This window comes from Buteo buteo, chromosome 13 (assembly GCF_964188355.1).
Source record: "Buteo buteo chromosome 13, bButBut1.hap1.1, whole genome shotgun sequence".
NCBI lineage: Eukaryota > Metazoa > Chordata > Aves > Accipitriformes > Accipitridae > Buteo > Buteo buteo.
In genome coordinates this window covers 12,892,049-12,910,009 of record NC_134183.1, presented here as the reverse complement: position 1 = coordinate 12,910,009, position 17,961 = coordinate 12,892,049, and the positions used below count along the sequence as shown (strand labels likewise).

General features: G+C 46.5%; 1 protein-coding gene across 4 annotated transcripts in view; it reads left to right on the top strand.

Annotated features, from left to right (window-relative positions):
• Positions 1 to 17,961, top strand: part of GAS7 (growth arrest specific 7) — a 106,328-nt gene that overhangs the window by 46,820 nt on the left and 41,547 nt on the right. For all 4 annotated transcript variants that reach the window (XM_075044826.1, XM_075044825.1, XM_075044828.1 and 1 more), the window contains exons 3-4: positions 12,754 to 12,825; positions 15,259 to 15,344. In XM_075044826.1, the coding sequence (XP_074900927.1) occupies positions 12,754 to 12,825; positions 15,259 to 15,344 (158 nt within the window). The remainder of the gene's footprint in view (positions 1 to 12,753; positions 12,826 to 15,258; positions 15,345 to 17,961) is intronic.

The window sequence follows — 17,961 nt, the reverse complement described above, 5'->3', positions numbered from 1 at the left end:
CACCGGAGGTCTCCAAGAGCAGTTTCCGCAAAACCATGAAAAATCATGTTGGCATTGCTTTGGGGCACAGCAGGGAGAAAATGACTTTCTGAAATCCCTGTCAAGCCTGTTTTTTCAGTCTGTAAAGCCTAACCTATATGAAAAATATTTATCAATGCAGAGGATGACAAATGCCTGGGACTCACATGGGAGTTGTTCTTTATTTGGTATCTTTGTGTTTCCCCAATTTTTACATACGTCACATCCAACTAGGCTGTTGTCACTCAACTGCTGGTTTGCTTTTTCTGGTTGTCTAAGTCAAAGAATCTTAATATGAGTACAGAGGAACATTTACTGTGCTTCATTTCATGTGTACCCACATGCACCTATGCTGAATATCCCCACTATGCTTTGGTACAGATCCTGCTCCTCCCTGGACAGTCCTGCCTTTCTGCTCTTCAGGGAAAGGCAGGATTAGCCAGCAATGTGCAGGGCAGCAGCAGCTGGTGGGCTCCGCACCGTGCAATCAGTCTGCTGGGATGGGTGCATGGGACTGGGAGCAGGGAGGGGACACAGCCTTTGAAGAAGGTCAGCAAGCAAAAGCTGTACAAGTTTTGGTGTGGTGGGGCTCTGTGCTGCTCCCCCGCTGAACCTTTTGTGTAGTTCTGCTCCCTCCTCTTGAAAACAGGAGGTGTTGGGTGACCGGTCCATCCAACAAATTGCCTTTCTGAACATGCCTGCCACTGCACCATCTCTGTTTCTCCATTTGCTTCCTTCCTTACATGGTGCAGAAGCCTTTTTTGGGACTAAATAGGTTTTTTGCTCTTGGTGCTTGAGCTATTCAAAGATGGGAACCCAAGTATGCATTCCCATTCCTGGGGAGGCTAAATGGGATTTTAGGGGCAAGTAACATCTTCTGAACCTCAAAATACAACAGAACTCCCCCACCTTATGAGGCATTGATATTATTGTCAGCTGTTTCCAGTGGTTAGTGTCCTTCCACATTGTGATTATCTGCCTGTGCTATCTGTAAATCTTATCTGACCATAATAGTATTTCCACCATTCATGTTGTTGTGTGATCTAATTTTCATTGTCTTTACATAAAAAGCACAAGGAAATTGGTTCTTAACTGGAAAGAAATAGAATTTATGAGACAGTGTTCTTATGTGGAAAAAAGATGTTAGAAAAATCTGTAATGAAAGAATTGGGGTGACTTTGTATGGAACAAACAGATTTGCACAGGTAAATGAGCCAGCTGACAAAGACAGCACATTCCTGTCTGTCTCCACTTGATGGCCCAACCAGGTAAACACTCCACATTTATCATACTTTGAAACTGGTTGGACTCAACCCTGAAAACATTTTAAAGGCCTTTGCCCTGTAAGAGGTCTGCAGAATGAAGCCTAAGAGAATTTCAATATACCTAAAATTTGTTTTCGCAGTTTGGCCTGCTGTAGGAAGGTTGAGTCTGCATCAATTACATTACAGTCAGGATGCCTGGCATCTATCTTGTGCACCATCTAGAGACATCCAAGCATGTCATGTCAAAACATAAGAAAGAGGAGAGAGATGGCAAGCTACTCTAAAATGCCTGGAAGACCCTTCTCTGTAGCAGTCATGGTCCTTGTTTTGCATCATTAACTGTGCAAGGAGTCCTGTGCTGTCTGGAAGGACAGTCCGGATACTTCTCCTGGGATTTGGAGGGTTAAGTGCATGTTCACGCTTTCTGTTTAGAATCAGGACACCAGCAAGTAAGGATGACAAACTGGAAAGAATCACGTGCAAAGGAGTGCATGGCTGTCAAGAGTCTGCAGCACTGACTGGCCTCTAGAGTGCTCACTCCTGTGCCCTTAGATAGGTTTCACCATCCCTATTGCCGTCTGAGCAGGGGACAGTTTGATTCGCCTGACAAGGTACCATCTGCAGGGTGGACAACTCCATTTGAATGGGATCTTCCAGTCTCACCATTTATCCATGAAAAGAAACAATTAACTTTACCTCTCAATTGTCTTCCTGATGTAGGTGTCTAAAACAGCTAATGTGAGCTACACCCTGTAAGTGCCAGTCTCTCTTCATTGACTCTAAGGAGAGCTTTGGTGACAATACCGACTCCACAGACAGGTAAAGCTGGATATAGTGAATCTCACCGGGGGCCTGAGCTTACAGCCTAGAACTGAAGGGGAACTTAAAAAAATGTCCTCAGTTTCCTTGCATGGGATTACTACCCCTTACTACTCCATAGCAGAATGCAGCCATGATGGTGTCAGCAGGCACAGAGAGGGCTGCACAGTGAAACAATCTACTCCCATCAGATCATATGGTGAGCACACCTCCCTTCACACCCAGAATATCCACCCTGGCTTTCTTCCCCAACAGTGCGTAGGATTAATAGGACATCTGTAAAATGCCACACCCCATTTCTACACTTAGTTCCTACAGCTGTTGCAAATACCCAGGCGTGTTCACACATGCACACAAACACACATCTGCACATGTACTCACACTTCAGAGGGACAGCACTTTGGGGGTGATTCAGTGTCTGAAAAGCTGCAGTATTCATGGGGGTTACTTGAAGTAACAGGAGCTGGAAAGCCAGGCCAACAGCTCTGCAAATCAGACCAGGGCAAAAATAATTATCCAGGGGCAGGAAGCCTTGACGGGCTTAGGAAATATCAGAAATATCAGAAATATGACCTTTTGGGATAGCAATGGTGGAGGAAAGAAATATGTTTTTATATACCTTCATTGCACAAGTACTAAGAAGAACTGAGAGGCCACATGGGGGCTGGCAGGAAAGGCACGCCCTGCAAGTACAGCTTCAGGGATGTCTCAGGAAGGAGAACACCTTCTTGGTAGCACACTTTGCCTCATTCAAGGTAGCCACAGCATGTGGCTTAGACCTGGCCAGAGCTGCAGCTCAGTGTTACAAAGCTGTAAGCCCCACAGAAAGCTTTTCTATGTGCTAGAAACTACTAGGTCTGAGCTGAAAAAAACTGTATTTATGTGTGCAGTACTCATGGGTTTGACTCGGCAGATGGAGGGGAAATACTTTTCTGCTGTTGGAGCAATGAATGGGAGATGAGTGGTTACTCTGAGAGTGAGAAGGTCCTTCCCAGACCTGCAGTATTGGCTGTTCCTCAGCACTCTGTCACTGTGCCCTTGAACAATACTGCTCTGCCTTGAATTTTTTTACCCATCAAGTTTTAGACATTAAAATCTCCTCTTAGCCAGTGCTTGGCTATCTCCGTGCCCATGCCTCCCCAGTTTCTCCGGCCTCAGCATTACTACCCACAGGCACACAGCACCTTGCACACTACCGCAAGCCCTCTAGGACATGTGTGCAGTCTGTGTTGTCCCACACCCACTGTGTGTGCTGTTTGAAGTGTGTAAGCAGTCCAAACCCCTTGTCCCCATCTCCTGAAGCTCCTGCTGCCCTGCAGAGGAAGTCCGGGCTGTAGCAGTGATGCTTGTGACTCTGGATGGGAAGAGCATGGTATGCAGCCCACCCCTCTCTGGCCTGATCCTTCCCAGTGGCCAAGAGGTGTTTGTAGGGATGGCTGCTTCTGCTTCCTGGGGATGGGGAGGGTGTGGACAGCTGTGGGTCATGTCAGCTGATGGACTGAGGGAGAAAGGGGTCTGTACATCGCAAGATGGATGGGTTTAGGGGTCCGGTCTGCAGGCAAGGGGAGAAATAAGTGTAGGAGGACTGGAGAGAGTGTAAAACACCCTTGTGCACAGCTCCCATGCTTCTTCTGAATCAACCTGGCTGCCCAGCGAATTCCCTTATTTGCTTCAGAAAAAATATGAACACAGGCTTTTTGTTATTTCTTCCTCAAAAGAACTGCGTTGCCCTTTTTGTTGGTTTTACCTCAGCAAAGAGTGATGGGCTCCATCCCTTCAGGCCAGCTGTCCACCTGCACTTTCCTTGGGCTCACGGGTCAGCTCTGGTGTTGACCTGTTTGGAGAAACATGAAATAAGGCCTCCAGAAACAGCCAGTTATCTTGTGGCTTTCATATTTCAAGTGAGCTGGCTCAAGTCCCAGCTTGATAAATATCCCAGTGCTTCATGCACACTCCTCCAACTCTGTCTGTGACTCAGTCGAGGGGTTGTTTTGTGTGGTCTTACTGAAGAAAAGCCAGTAAGTGTTTATGTGAAGTGCTGCAGACCTCCACTGGCCCCTCAGGGCCTGTGTCCATTTCACCGTTCATTCAGCTGAGATTGCCTGCACCTGGCTGTGTAGGGAGGTATCCCTGTCCATTCCCTTCCCAAGACGGGTACCATTACAGCAAGTCAGCGAGAAGCTCTGTTGTTCTGCTGGAATTTCAAGAAATAAATGTCCTCAGGCTGGTCTGGGTTGCAAAATCGCTGTGTGTGAAGCTTTCAAAACCTTTCATGTATATGAGCTGATGGGAAGACTGTGAATAGGAAGAAATCCTGCCTGGGAGAGAGGGCACACAGACAGAGTGCTGGCATTTACATTCAACCCTGAGCACATCTGGACAACCTATGGGTCTTTTGGAGGCAGGTGCAGGTAAGGTGAAATCATTTCTGCCCTGGATATCTCCTACCTGACAGTCCCTGTGAAATAACTATGTGTATTTACTTGCTGCTGTTTTGGGGGGTTGGCAGCAGGCTTCTAGCTGGCATTTTCAGAGCCCAAAGCAAGGAAAATAGCACTGCTGTAGGCTGCTTGGCAGGGGTGGCCTTGGTGTGTTTTCTGAAAAGGGAGCCCTAGGATCAGGCTGCCATGCTGAGTTCAAAAGTACCATGTGCCCAGAATGCACAGCTACTATGTGGTTAACCATATGGTTGCTCAGTGTCTTTGGGAGTGGTTTAAAACTGTGCGTGGGTGGTAGATTCAGCAGGAAAATATTTGATTATGCTGAAGAAATTTTCTGATGTGCTGCAGCTGTAATACCTCTTGCATTAGTCAAACAATAGCACTCCAGCTACCTTGTCCATCACATTAAAGATGACATATACTTATGATACAAGTGTGTGTGTGGCTTGCTGCCATCTTGCCTTCTCAGCTGAGGTCAGCCTTACATGGTGTGTCCTTATTTCCAGGCTTTTCTTGTCTGTGGTGTTATGTCCTTCCCATTTACTGAACAGCTTTCTGTCTCCTGGAAAGCAGGAATTCTGCTTTCACATTATTTTGATCCTAATTAAGGTCCATATGTTCTCATCATCACAATCATTAATAAAATGCCACCTGCAGCAGCAAGTTCTCGGGCATGGACTTTCAGGCAGTCCTGAAATGTGTAGCTGCAAGCGGTTGTTTCCTTGAAAGGAATGTCAAGTCCAGCACTTCAGAGTTTTAGGAAAATTTTCTTGATCTGCCTGAAAAAAAAATGTATTACTTAGTATCCTCCTGGTACCACCAGCCAGCTTTTCTGTTTCTGTCCTACTGAGTACCCTTTCCTGCTTATCTTGATTTACCCTTTGCCTTTCTTCCACTGAAGTTCCTAACTCCAAGCAAGTCTCTGGTCCAGCTGTGCAACCACTGCAACCTGCAGCCTGCCTACTGACCCCAGGAAGAGCAAAAACAACAGATTGTGCTTTTCTACCCGGCTCCCAAACAGTAGCTGAAAACTCAGCACCATAAACTCATTGCATTTCCCTCACAAACCAAGTGCTTGCAGACCTTAAACATCCTATGGCTAGTGAGCAGCTGGGTTCTTTCCATCCAGCGTGGTGCTGTCTTTGTCTTGCAAGTAAATTTCCCAGGGCACCAAACCAGTATCTGCTAAAACATCCCGGTCTGGGTGGTTAAGTGCTGACATGTCTAAGCCCCATTTGAATCCACAGCCAGAAACTCCACAAGTCTTCGTCCTCCTTCTGCCTTGTCTGTAGGCTGTTGTCTTGAACAGTGCCTGGCACAACATGGGCAGATGGCAACAGTGGTTGTGGTCATCTTGTATGCGACACTTTTGTCATTAGGACACTCATTGGGTCAGAGAGTACCCCTGGAAACTCAAAGGACTTCTGCGTGTTTTGAGGTTCTCCATCCTAAAATACATCATTCACTACATTTGTGTCTTATAGCTTCTATGCAATGCCCAAGCTGAGAACACTATAACATTAGTATGTTGCAAGCTCAACTATTCTTTCCTAAGACATAATTTTTAAGCATTGTAGGCATATAAAAAGGCTTAAATTAAGAAGCACCAGGTGCAAAGGAAACCTCCCTACTGCACCGTCATAAGCTAGACCTTCATGAAGAATATGAAAGCAATTTTAATAATGCTGCATTTCACTGGGCAATTGGAGGATGACAATAGACTAAGTAGGAGAATTTTCTACCCTGCAATCACATAGTGATATTTGCATTTTCACTGATGCTGTTGTGAGTGGGGAAGGGAACTGGGTGAATACAGAGAGTGGCCAGTTCTCCAGAGTAGGATCTATCCTGGCAGCCCAAGCACAGCTTGGAATAAATCTGGTTAAGGGTGGCACTAAGGCTATTAATAACAGTTAGTCATTTTGTAACTTTACCTCCAACCTTTACCAAATCTTGAACTCTTTATTTCCAGAGAATAAATGAGACATTTCATCTTTGCTTGTTAGAAAACAACCTCAAAGTGAGCTGAAAGCATGCCATTTCTTCAAGAGAGATGACCCAGTAGTTTGGCTAGACTGGCATATTCCTGGTGCAGCTTCCCAGCACACCCTGTCGCATCCCTGAGAGCCAGGGTGCATGTGTCGGCCTGGGGCTCAACAAAACCAGGTGCATTAGAAGGGCGCTCTCCTTGAAGACAACCAGTACTGCAATGCTGGAAAGCAGTGAGGAAGTTCGCCACTTGCAGACAATTCCTGCCTCTTCTGAAGTACTTGTTAGACCCAAAGTAAGAGATCAGTGGATGGAAGGAATATAACTGTGGCCTACTCTAGTACTTCCTCTGCCTAATATTTTTTCATTTGTCTGAGTCAGTTAAGGAGCTTGGAAGGATTTAGTCTGTGGATTGAGGTTTTTCTTTCATACCTTATGAGCTACAGTCAACCCCTACTCCAACTAAACTTATGAACTGCAGCTGGAATAGTAAGTCATCTGTAGAGACACCTAAGAGATGACAAATATTTTTATTACATGTTTTATCTCGTATAGATAAAACTTTTCAGTGACAGTTTGCCTCTGATACAGGATGCCCTAGCTAAAGGGTGGTATAGAAACCTGCCCCAGTAAAGTGGCCTAAAAGCTAGAAAAACAAAGTGTGTCTCAGAAAGTGCTGGAAATAGCATTATTATCACTACTAAACCTGCAATGAAGGGCTTGCTTTTGTCGCATGGTGTTTGCAAAAGGAGGGGCATGGTACAGGTCCCAGTGCTCATTTTGAAAGATCAAGTAAGGACTACTGTCAGCAGCTTTTCCCATGCTGTTGAGGTAGCAACAAGCACCTCTACCCTCAACACATGGACAGAAGATTTCAAGAACTCTTGGATGGTACCTGTCTCCATGGTGCTGTTTCAGGACTGAAGATAAAAGCCATGTGGCAGTCTCAGTCTCTTTTTTATTGAACTGCATGTAGGATGGAGCTGGATTTCATTTCTGACACTGCAACTCCTGCTGAACTAGTTCATGCACTACATGGTGCTCTGCTTTCAGCACTTGTGATTGAATCTCGTGTTTCATGCAGGTGCAGAGAGATTTGCATATCACTTCTGCCTGCTTTTCCTGTCTGTTTTCATTAGGTATGAGGATGGAAGTAAAGGTCAGGGTCCTGGGAGGCCCATGGAGGAGTGTGACCTTGCAATGCAATGTGAGGACACTGTGTAGAGGACCGTATTGCAGTTCAGAGGCTCGTGCATGGGCTGGCTGTTTGGGCCTTTTGAGCTGATGTTGCTATAGGTGATTCATACCGGGTTCAGTACTGCAGGGATTACTGGACCAAATCATTGGAGGTCAAAGATGAAAGAGCTGCAGTGCTGATTCAGGAGAGTCCTCAGACTCTGGTCTGCAGGAGGCCAGGAGGGGAGAGCCAGGACTCTTCTGGCCTGGAGTCAGTTCTGTGAACTGACAGAGAGGTGAGACCTCTTCATTCCAATGAAACAAAATCTCCTTGTGCTACACGTCCTCTACAGAATAGGAGGAAAACATTTTCATTGTACTCTCCTTCACCCACTCCTTCTACTTCTAAAGTTTTGAATGGTTTACTCCAGTTTCAGGGCATTGCAAGTGATTTCCCCTCCTTACATGCACAAACCCACACGCTCCCCCTGCCTTTCCTTTGGGCTGTTTTCTCCCACACACAATATCAAGAAATGAAGTGCTATGAAACCCTTTCTGATTCATCACAAATGTGGGGAAGATCTTAGTCAGAAAGGGGAGATAAGGCGGGAGAGCACTGACAGCACTTCCAAAGCCAGCTGGAGCGCGGTGGCTTCAAGCAGCCCGGAGGTTTAGACTGGCAAGTGCAGTATTGCACTGTTAAAGGAAACCTGTTTCCAAAGCAGGGCTGTCTGCACTCCCTTCAACTCACGGGTCCAACTAATCTTTGAATTTTGGGGAGCCAGGGACAGACTGCAAACCTTGCTGAAAGCCTGCTGAAGATGCAGTGGAGCAGCAAAGGAAGGCTAGGAGGTTTGCAAACTGTCTGCACGTATGGGTGATTCCTACATGCTATTGGCAAGAGCAAAGTGAATCCAAAAAAGATAAGGTAAGACTGTGGGACCTGTTCTACGCTACTGCAAATATCACTTCTAATTCTGCATATTTTCAGGAACAGTTTGGGAGAAGCTTGCAGGGTTTCTTCTTGTGGCATTGAGGAAGGACGTGTTCTGTTGCTGTTCTTCATCCATGTCAGAGAGACCTGTGCAGCCTGCACAGCTTCACATTATTCAGGACAGAAACTGGGTTTGGAGCTGCTCAGCATTACAGATTTATTGCTGTTAAAATGAAAACAAACTCCAAACCTATTTACAAAGCCTTGAGATAGTACCAGTAGTTGGGTGACATGTTGTACCTGCTACAGGTCCTTAAGACCGGGGAAAATTTCTGCACGGTAAGCGGACCCCGAGGTCCTCTGGCTTGCTCGGCCCCATTCTCGTAGTTTGGCCAATGGAACTGTGGAGCATTTAGGTCCTAAAATGGCACCACATGACACCATGCAGAGATACTAAATCCATTCCTGAAAGCAATATAAGCACAATCAGGAGGGATTATGCTAGACCTTAAAGCCCTGATGTTTGGCTGATGTTGTATGTTCAGACTGGAAAGCAGCTGCTTTGACCTCAGAGTGCTACTGGATTCATGGAGAATGGACACAAACTTCATTCTTCACTGCTACACTTTGATCCCAAAAATACTCTGCATCAGGACCTGCTCAGAAGCTGTGTTTCTTGACTAACATGACATCCCAGAATGTGTGGCTCTCTGAAGGCCTGACACATCATGGCATTTCTCATTCTGCCAAACAGATGCAAAGTGAACTTTCTTCCCCCAAACACCACAGGTTTCCGCTTTCCTTTGGGAGGAAATGTTTAACCACATCTGTGAAAACCCTTTTTGGTTCTGTTGGCACATATAGCTTGGGTCTTGTAACTATTTTTCCTCTCACTACATCATTTCAGTTTGAGCAAGTGGCTTTCTACTGGCTTGCTGTTCAGTAACTAATTTCCAAATATCTCCGAGGGCTGCAGGACTTTTTTCTGTTCACAGACTTCCTTCGCAGTCCACAGAGTGACAAGGAAACTACTGGTTATTCCTTCCCCTCATTGGCTAAATAGAATAATTACATGTGGCTGATAAGGGAGGATAGAACTTGTCAGTGTTGGTCTGCCAGTGCTAAATTACACTCTCAGAGAGTGAGGTTTTAGATTGACTCCAACATCCTCTCTGGAAAATTGGGTGGGATATGAAATCTTGTCTGGTATTGAATCTACTCCTAATAGCAGTGATCATTGTTTTATCACAGGGTTACAAGTAGTCTTCAGATTTTCCAAGCACCAGGATCAAAGGCTGCATTTGGTACTCCAAGACGAGACTCTGTCTTGGCTATATCAAACAGGGTGTTATCTCCCACCAAGCCTTTCTGTGAAGTTGTGGAAAAAAATCACACCCCCCACCCCTGCTTCACTTCTAATCATGACTAAGCTGCAGAGAAATTGGTAATGTTACAGTATTATCCTGGTAAATTTAGTTGCTTCCAGTAGAGGGCATTACAGCAGTGCAGTCCTGATCGAGGTTAGTTCCTATCCCTGCTTGGGCTGCCAGAATAATCCCTCTGTTACTCTGCACAGAATTGGATTTTTTTTCTCCTAGCACTCAAATGGGGTTAAAAACATTCTTGTTATTTTCATTCACTACCCAATAAAATATGTTATTTCTATTTTATGCATTTTTATAGCTTTTTTTTTGTTTTATTTTTTAATCTGCATAACTCCACAATCACTTTATTTTAGAAAATTTGTCAAGACACTGAGTGTTTTGGATTGTATTCAAAATATGCTAACCACATGGCACTGCTCTTTCATGTATAAAATTTCTGCCTTCAAGTTATGTATCTATCTGTATGGCAGAGGGGAAGAATTAGGCACTTCACACTAGCTCCACAGCAGCTAGCAGGCAAAGTAGAGACCAGTTACAAGAAGCAGCTGGTAATTTTAACCAATTAATTACATTTCCAATATATTTGTTAGGTTTTTAGGGACATTCCTCTGTATGGTCTCAAAAATGCAAAAATATTGTAGACAGATATGCTTGCATTAAAAAAAAAAAGCTAAATATGAAGGTAACTGTTTTTACTGCTAATGTCAAAGTCAGTTCTGACAAAAACATGTTACCCCACTGATTGTGCTTGGGTATAGCAGGAGTGGACATCACAGGCCCTCCATACAGAGCCAAAAGCCATTCTTTAAAACACTTGTCTTCAAGTCAACTCAGTTACATTATTCATTAATCTACAATTTAGATTAGAAAAAAAAAAAACCTACCAGAAATGTGGGTAGCTTATTCCATTGTTTACCTTTGCATTACAATAAATGTAAATTAGAATTTGTCTTTATTTAACCATGCACTTGTGTATTTTAGGCCAAGACAAGCTGACTCATAAAAGACAACTCTTAGCATTTGAATTTCCTTCTGTTTAGTTAAAACACATTCCAAGTCTTCCTCATTGACCTAGCACGGAATTTATTAACTTACTACCCAATTCACAAAAAGCTGAGAAAAATTTAAGTATTTCCCATGATTCATCAAAGCTTCTAGTCCACCAGGTTTTGCACTTGCAAGAAAAAAAAAGCTTGAAGTATTTTTCTTTGCAAGCAAAACTATGCTGTGGCTTGGGAAGAAGAGGAGAGAGAGGGAAGCAGGGTGTGTGTGTCAAAGATTTGGGCATCACAGGTCTGGGGGATGGCACCTTCTCCCATTTGGGATCCGTAATCCTGAGTCCTTTCCTGAAATAAGGAACTGAACGCAACCCTTGAGGACATCTCTCTGTGTATATATGTGCATGAATGTATATATAAAGACAGATAAAACAGTACTCCCTTCTTTACCCACTAAGCTTTTTATGGTTCTTGAAGCGTGTTAGCATCCTGTTTGTTGCTCAGATAAGCACTCACCCAGGATAGGAGACCTTATGTGCCCTGATGGAAGTGCAGACTGCCAACCCTAAACTGTTACACCCAAGGGCTCTCAGCCTCTCCTGATCTTTTACCACTTGACTACGTTAATCCAGAATACTGAGACAGATGCAGGATTTCAGGCTCTGGCAGGGTTGGATGGCTGTTGGTCAGGATGTTGGGACTGACAGTTTCAAATGAAGTGGCCAAAGTAGTCTTTTGACTTGATTACACTAACTTGCTTATTTTCTTATTTAATATTGGCAGGCAGGCAGTATTATTTATTTGGTTTGGTACCAATATGTTTACTCAAAAGGAATGGTGGCTTGGGTTTTCTAGAAGAAGTTGCTGTTCTAACTCCACTGTGTGCTGTTTGCAACTTCTACAAAGTTTTGCAATTAAATCTTCTGTATTTAGCATGTGGTCAAAAATAATTTTCCATTTCCTGAGAAAATGAGCAGAATGGTTAAACTACAGAGCAAACTGAGAGGGCAAAAGCAACAGCAGTTGTGAGTATCAAAACTGGTGTGACATACATTTGCACATCCCAGCTGCTAGAGGACCCAAGTGGAAAAAAAGGAATTTACCAGGGAAATAGCTGTTTTGAGGGGGGAAAAAAATGCTATGGTCTGTGTATATGTCACTAAAACCACATCTCTTGAGTCATTCACAGCTGCCTTTCAGGCGGAGAGCAGGGGCAAAGGCACTGTCACCACTTGGTCCTTGTTCCCAGGGTAAGGGCCACGACTGGCTGTGCTGCAGCTGCTGCAGCCAGGCAGGTCTCCATGTCTGCAGTGGGCTGCAGGTAGGACCCCAGCCTGGGCTTGATTTAACTACATCTGGAATGGCTGTCTGTGCAGATCGTGGCAGCAGCTTACAAGCAGTGATCTGTGCTACAGCTGTATCCCTGCTTTCTTGCTGAGCACAGCCCTGGGGCAGACCTGCACTGGAAGAACCAGTGATGCAGCTCCCAATCTGCTCTGTTTCCATCCGTCCCAGCTGGCTGCTAAGGGAGCCACGGCTGGAGAGCGCCAGCAGAAAGAGATGGGAGGAGATGGGAAGTGCAGGGAGTTGCAGGCACCTTCCTCACAGGGTGAGAACCTGGTTCAGAAAACACTGAGGGTCAGATCCATTTGTACATGTGTAATAGATGTAACTCTGGTGTGTGTGCACGGCCTCCATCACCCTTACATTGATGTTTTCCTTCAACAGAAACAACCTGGGAGCGGCCAAGCAGTGTGCCTGGGACTCCAAAGAGCCCTGTGTCACAGAAGAGTTCTGCAGGTACTGTTTGATGCTGTGCCTGACCACTGCATTGGGTGAATCTGCTTCTCTACCACTCAGCAAAGGAAAATGCTGTGATTACATTGGATGTGTACTTAACGTACATGGTTATGTGAGTGTAGCAGAGTAAACATGGTGGGGCTTTCCCTTCTGATACACATTCTTCCCTGTTGTTTCCCAGCTGATGCATGTTCTGGCCAGTTGTCTCAAGTGTCTGCTTAGAGCTGAGACGGCTCCTTCCTTGGAGCATTGAGGCAGATGGTGGCCCAGCAAGCCAGCGGGGCTGTCAGCTCTGGGAGGGAAGGACAGGCTGCCTTTCCCAGTCCCGCTTTCTGCCAGGGCAGGGGAAGCAAAATGCTGCAGAGGAACGTGGGCTGGCTGTAGCTCTTCCATGCAGAGCACATGTGCACAATGAAGCGTTTTAGCATGCAGTAGCTACAGGGTTGACCACTTCACCTCTGTCCTGAGTTGAAGTTTCGGGGAATCAAGTAACAGAGAATCAGCTGTGTAACTGTACTGCAAAGCTTTGGGTACCACAGAAAAACAAAGCAAAGCAAAAATTACGCTAGAATAAAAAGCGTTAAATGTAAAGGCCATTGCTGCCAGTTGACTGTAAATAATGCAGTCTAGAGGATGTTTTTCATAGAATTTTTTGGAACTGATGCCCCTCTGTTGGCAGAGCTGAGTGGGAAGTATGCTTGAAGGTTGCGCATTTTGTTGTGACCAAAGGATTTGTGATGTAGTTATGTATCTTGTTTTAACCCTACTTTAAACATTATTCTTTGCTCAGCATATTCGAAAAATAAAGCAACCTACAGCTGTTACAAGGCTTGCTTTCTTGACATGAAAAGCCCATGCCCATTAAACCAGTGCTTTTTACATATGTGGTGGCTTGACCTTGGCTGGATGCCAGGTGCCCACCAAAGCTGCTCTGTTCACTCCCGCTCCTCAGCTGGACAGGGGGAGAAAAATACAATGAAAGGCTCATGAGCTGAGACAAGGACAGGGAGATCACTCAGCCATTACTGTCACGGGCAAAACACACTAAACTCAGGAAAATTAATTTAACTTATTACCAATCAAATTGGAGTAGGGTAAAGAGAAATAAAAACCAAATCTTAAACCACCTTCCCCCCACCCCTCCCTTCTTCCCGGGCTCAACTCAACACCTGATTTTCTTTCCCTCCTGGCCTCCAGCAGCACAGGCTGGGGCAGGAATGGGGGTTGGGGTCAGTTCATCACACATTGTCTCTGCCGCTCCTTCTTCTTCAGGGGGAGGACTTCTCACTCTTCTCCCGCTCCAGTGTGGGGTCCCTCCCACAGGAGACTGTCCTTCATGAACTTTTCCAATGTGGGTCCCTCCCATGGCCTGCAGTTCTTTACAAATTGCTCCAGCATGGGTTCCTTCCATGGGCTGCAGTCCTTCAGGAACAGACTGCTCCAGCGTGGGTCCTCCACGGGGTCACAAGTCTTGCCAGAAAACCTGTTCCAGCGTGGGCTCCTCTCTCCATGGGGCCACAGGTCCTGTCAGGAGCCTGCTCCAGCGCAGTCTTCCCACGGGGTCACAGCCTCCTTCAGGCATCCACCTGCTCTGGTGTGGGGACCTCCCCAGGCTGCAGGTGGAGATCTGCTCCACCGTGGACTTCCCTGGGCTGCAGGGGGACAGCCTGCCTCACCATGGTCTTCCCCACGGACTGCAGGGGAATCTCTACTCTGGCGCCTGGAGCACCTCCTCCCCCTCCTTCTTCACTGACCTGGGTGTCTGCAGAGTTGTTGCTCTCACATCTTCTCACTCCTCCCTCCAGCTGCCATTTGTTGCACAGTTTTCCCCCCCCCTTCTTAAATCTGTTCTCCCAGAGGTGCTACCACTGTCGCTGATGGGCTCAGCCTTGGCCAGTGGCAGGTCTGTCTTGGAGCTGGCTGGCATTGGCTCTGTCAGACATAGGAGAAGTTTCCAGCAGCTGCTCACAGAAGCCACCTCTGTAGCCCCCCTGCTACCAAAACCTTGCCATGCAAAGCCAATACAACATACCCTACTTCTTCAAACATATCATTTTACCAAACAGCATTATGGGAACTGTTTTGAGTTTGGGGCTCTCTTTTTCTTGGCTCTTTCCAGCTCAGTAACTCCTGTCATAACTTCTGATAAGAATCTGCTGCAGGATCCTGAGGGCAGAGTGGGGCCACGGGCTGAGCTTTTGTAGAGTCTGGTTCTGGGGTCTTCCTGGGTTGGAGCTAACATGTCATATTGCCAGCCTGTTGGGATGGGGAGAAGCATCCAGTTTCTTAGGCTGGAGGCAGTGAACACTGGTGACTCAAAAAAGGCAGTGTGATTTATATCTGTAGATTCAATTATGTGATTAGTTTTTAAAATGTGCAATTATTCATTTGCTACCAGCAGCAAGCCCAGTAACTCTCCATCTGTTCTTACAGTGAATGGCTACCACATCTCTGGGACCCCAGTACACCAGCTTGACTCTGGTCATATGAGCCTCCGAAAAGCCAGTGGGGACCCCCAGGTAAGTTTTGGGGAAAAAGCCAAACAGTGGTATCCAAGAATAAATGTGTCTTCACTTAAGTAGTTTAGGAATCCACCCAGAGCAGGAGGTCAAGAGGCATTTTCTTTTAGAAACTGCCAGATCAGACAGATTTGTTGCATCTAGAATAGTTAGTCTTTGTGTCCAACTGGTAAAACAGTATAAAATGCCAAGATACTTCAGATTTTTTTGTCCTATCACTCCTTTCTGAAAAATCCACCAGGCTACTTCAGTCACTATTAACAACTGTACAAATTCTCCTGCCACTCCAGCCTGAAGCCTGGGCCTGTCTCCAGCACAGTCCTCTCTCTACACTTGCACAGCTGCCCATGTCTGTATCTCATTGTATTTTCTTGCAGCTCCAGCTTTCCCTCCCAAAGACAGTATTCACAAAAAATTTGTCCGAAGTTTTTTTCTCAATTACTTCATCCATTCCTGTCTCTCCTTTCACAGGCCTCCTCTGTGCCTTACGTAGCCTGTGCCTCACCCATCTCATCGCCCCCGGCTAGCATTCAAGATTCTGACCCATGGACAGCTGGTCTCCCCTGCCTGTTTGTCCAAATTTTCAATAAATGTCCCTGCACTTTTTCTTGCACCACTTCATGTCCCTGGGAGAGTCGTTCCTGCAGGTCTGCAGATGCAGCACAGGGCCCTCTTCCAGCTTTGCCCATGAAACTCTTCACTCCCTGCCAAAACAGCAACAGTTGAATAGCTGGTGGGTTGCACTCCTGTTCGGTTGTGCTTCCCTGCCTGCTGGCATTTTTCCTACCGATGGTACCAGACTGGAGTTCTCTGTTTCATTTCTGTATTAAATGGTAGGTTCTTCTGCAGTGCAATTCCTCAAATACTCCCAGTGAAATGCATGTTTGTGTGCTCCTACCACACTGGCCTGAGTTGCCTGTTGCTCTCAGTGTCCCTGTGGTGTTCCCTGTTTCTTGGTCTAAACTTTGTGTTGTCTGCCAACTGTCCCTCTTTGCCTCAACCCACTTTCTTGCCCACTGCCTCCTAGGTGGTGGCCTTCAGCCTTGCCCTCATGTGTGCTGTTTCAGCTACGTCAGCATTTCTGGTTTTGCTTCCTCACCAGTGAATTCATACCATCTCCCACAATACAGTCCAGCACTTTGGGGACTCCTTGTTCCTTCCACATCAAACACCTTGCACTTAACTGCCTGTGCTGCTTCTTCTCCGAGCAGTTTGCACAGGCTGGAGGCAGAGCATGTGGGCACCTAAACTAGGTCAAAAGCATTTTAAAAACTGATGTAATGTATTACCAGACACCCCTGTCCACGTCTGCTGTGACTCCCTCAGAGAACCTGAATAAACTTGCAGGCAGTGACTTTCCTTTAAAAAGAACTATGTTAATCCTTGTGCAAAAATTTCCATTTCTCAAGGTATCTGATTCACAAATGTTTTTGCAGTTGGCTTGGTACACAAGTCAGATTAACTGACTGCCTCAGACCTTCCTTTATAACAACATTTGCCACTTTCCATTTTTACCGTGCCGGGTCTGACTCAAGTTTATAGCCACCTTTTTGTTCAAATTCACATCTGGGATACATGGGGAGTCCATTGCCATGCACTGGTTTGCTCAGCTGACTCAACCATCAGACTGACAAAAATCCCTTTCATGACTTTTCTCATTCACTTCAACAGCCTCCACAACACTTTCTTTCCATTGCTTCTTTATTAGAGGTTTTTCCAAATTGAAGCCCTGGCCTAATTCCTGCTTTGAACCTACAACTAGTTTTGAATCTATAACTAGCTGCTAGTGCCATTAATTCTAAAAGCAGCTTGTGTCCACACCCGCTTGGGAGCCTGCTTTTCCTGGGAGCTGTGGCTGCTTTTGCAGAAGAGTCCTTAGTAAGGAAAACAGCTGACCATAAACTGTTGGTTGCAGGAAGCTGTTCTCCACACCCTCAAACTCCCATACGCTTTGGCCAGTCCCTCTCCTCCTTGCCTGCCTTGGGCCATCCCAAGCTGCTTTGCCTTGACTGCCTCCTTGTCTGTTCTTGGCACAGGCTGTCTCCTGCTGCAAAGCAGCTTCCAGGCGTTCTCCGGGATGCTTTCTTAGACCTGGGTAGCAGCCATCATGCAAACAAACGCTGGCAAGATCCCTCAGGCAAGCCTAGCCACATTTCTTGGAAACAGGTCAAGGGGGAAAAAGCCACAGCCGAGAACAACACGGAGCTGCACTGTGCTGGGAGCAGGGCCAGGCCTTGTTTACGGCTTCCTAGAGAGCAGCTACATGCTGCCCGCTCAGGTTGTCACAACTGCCACAAAGGCAGCAGCAGCTCAGCCTGGCCGCGGCGGGCCCCTGTGAAACGCCGCGCCTCCGGCCCCGGGCACGTCGCTGCTGATGGGACTTCAGCCAGACGTCGAAGCCGGTCGTAGCCCAAAGGGACCGCGCTGTTCTGGGGCGCTGCACGAACACTGCCCGGCCGGGGTACGCGCCCCGAGCCCCTCGCGTCCGGCCCCTGCTCGTCTCCGCGGCGGCTGCTGTGGACGCGCCGCCTGGGCAGGGGGACACGGGGCTGGGCTCCGCGGCACAGCCCGGCGACTGCTGCCGGGAGCGGACTCGCAGGCTTTGCGGGTCAGCTCC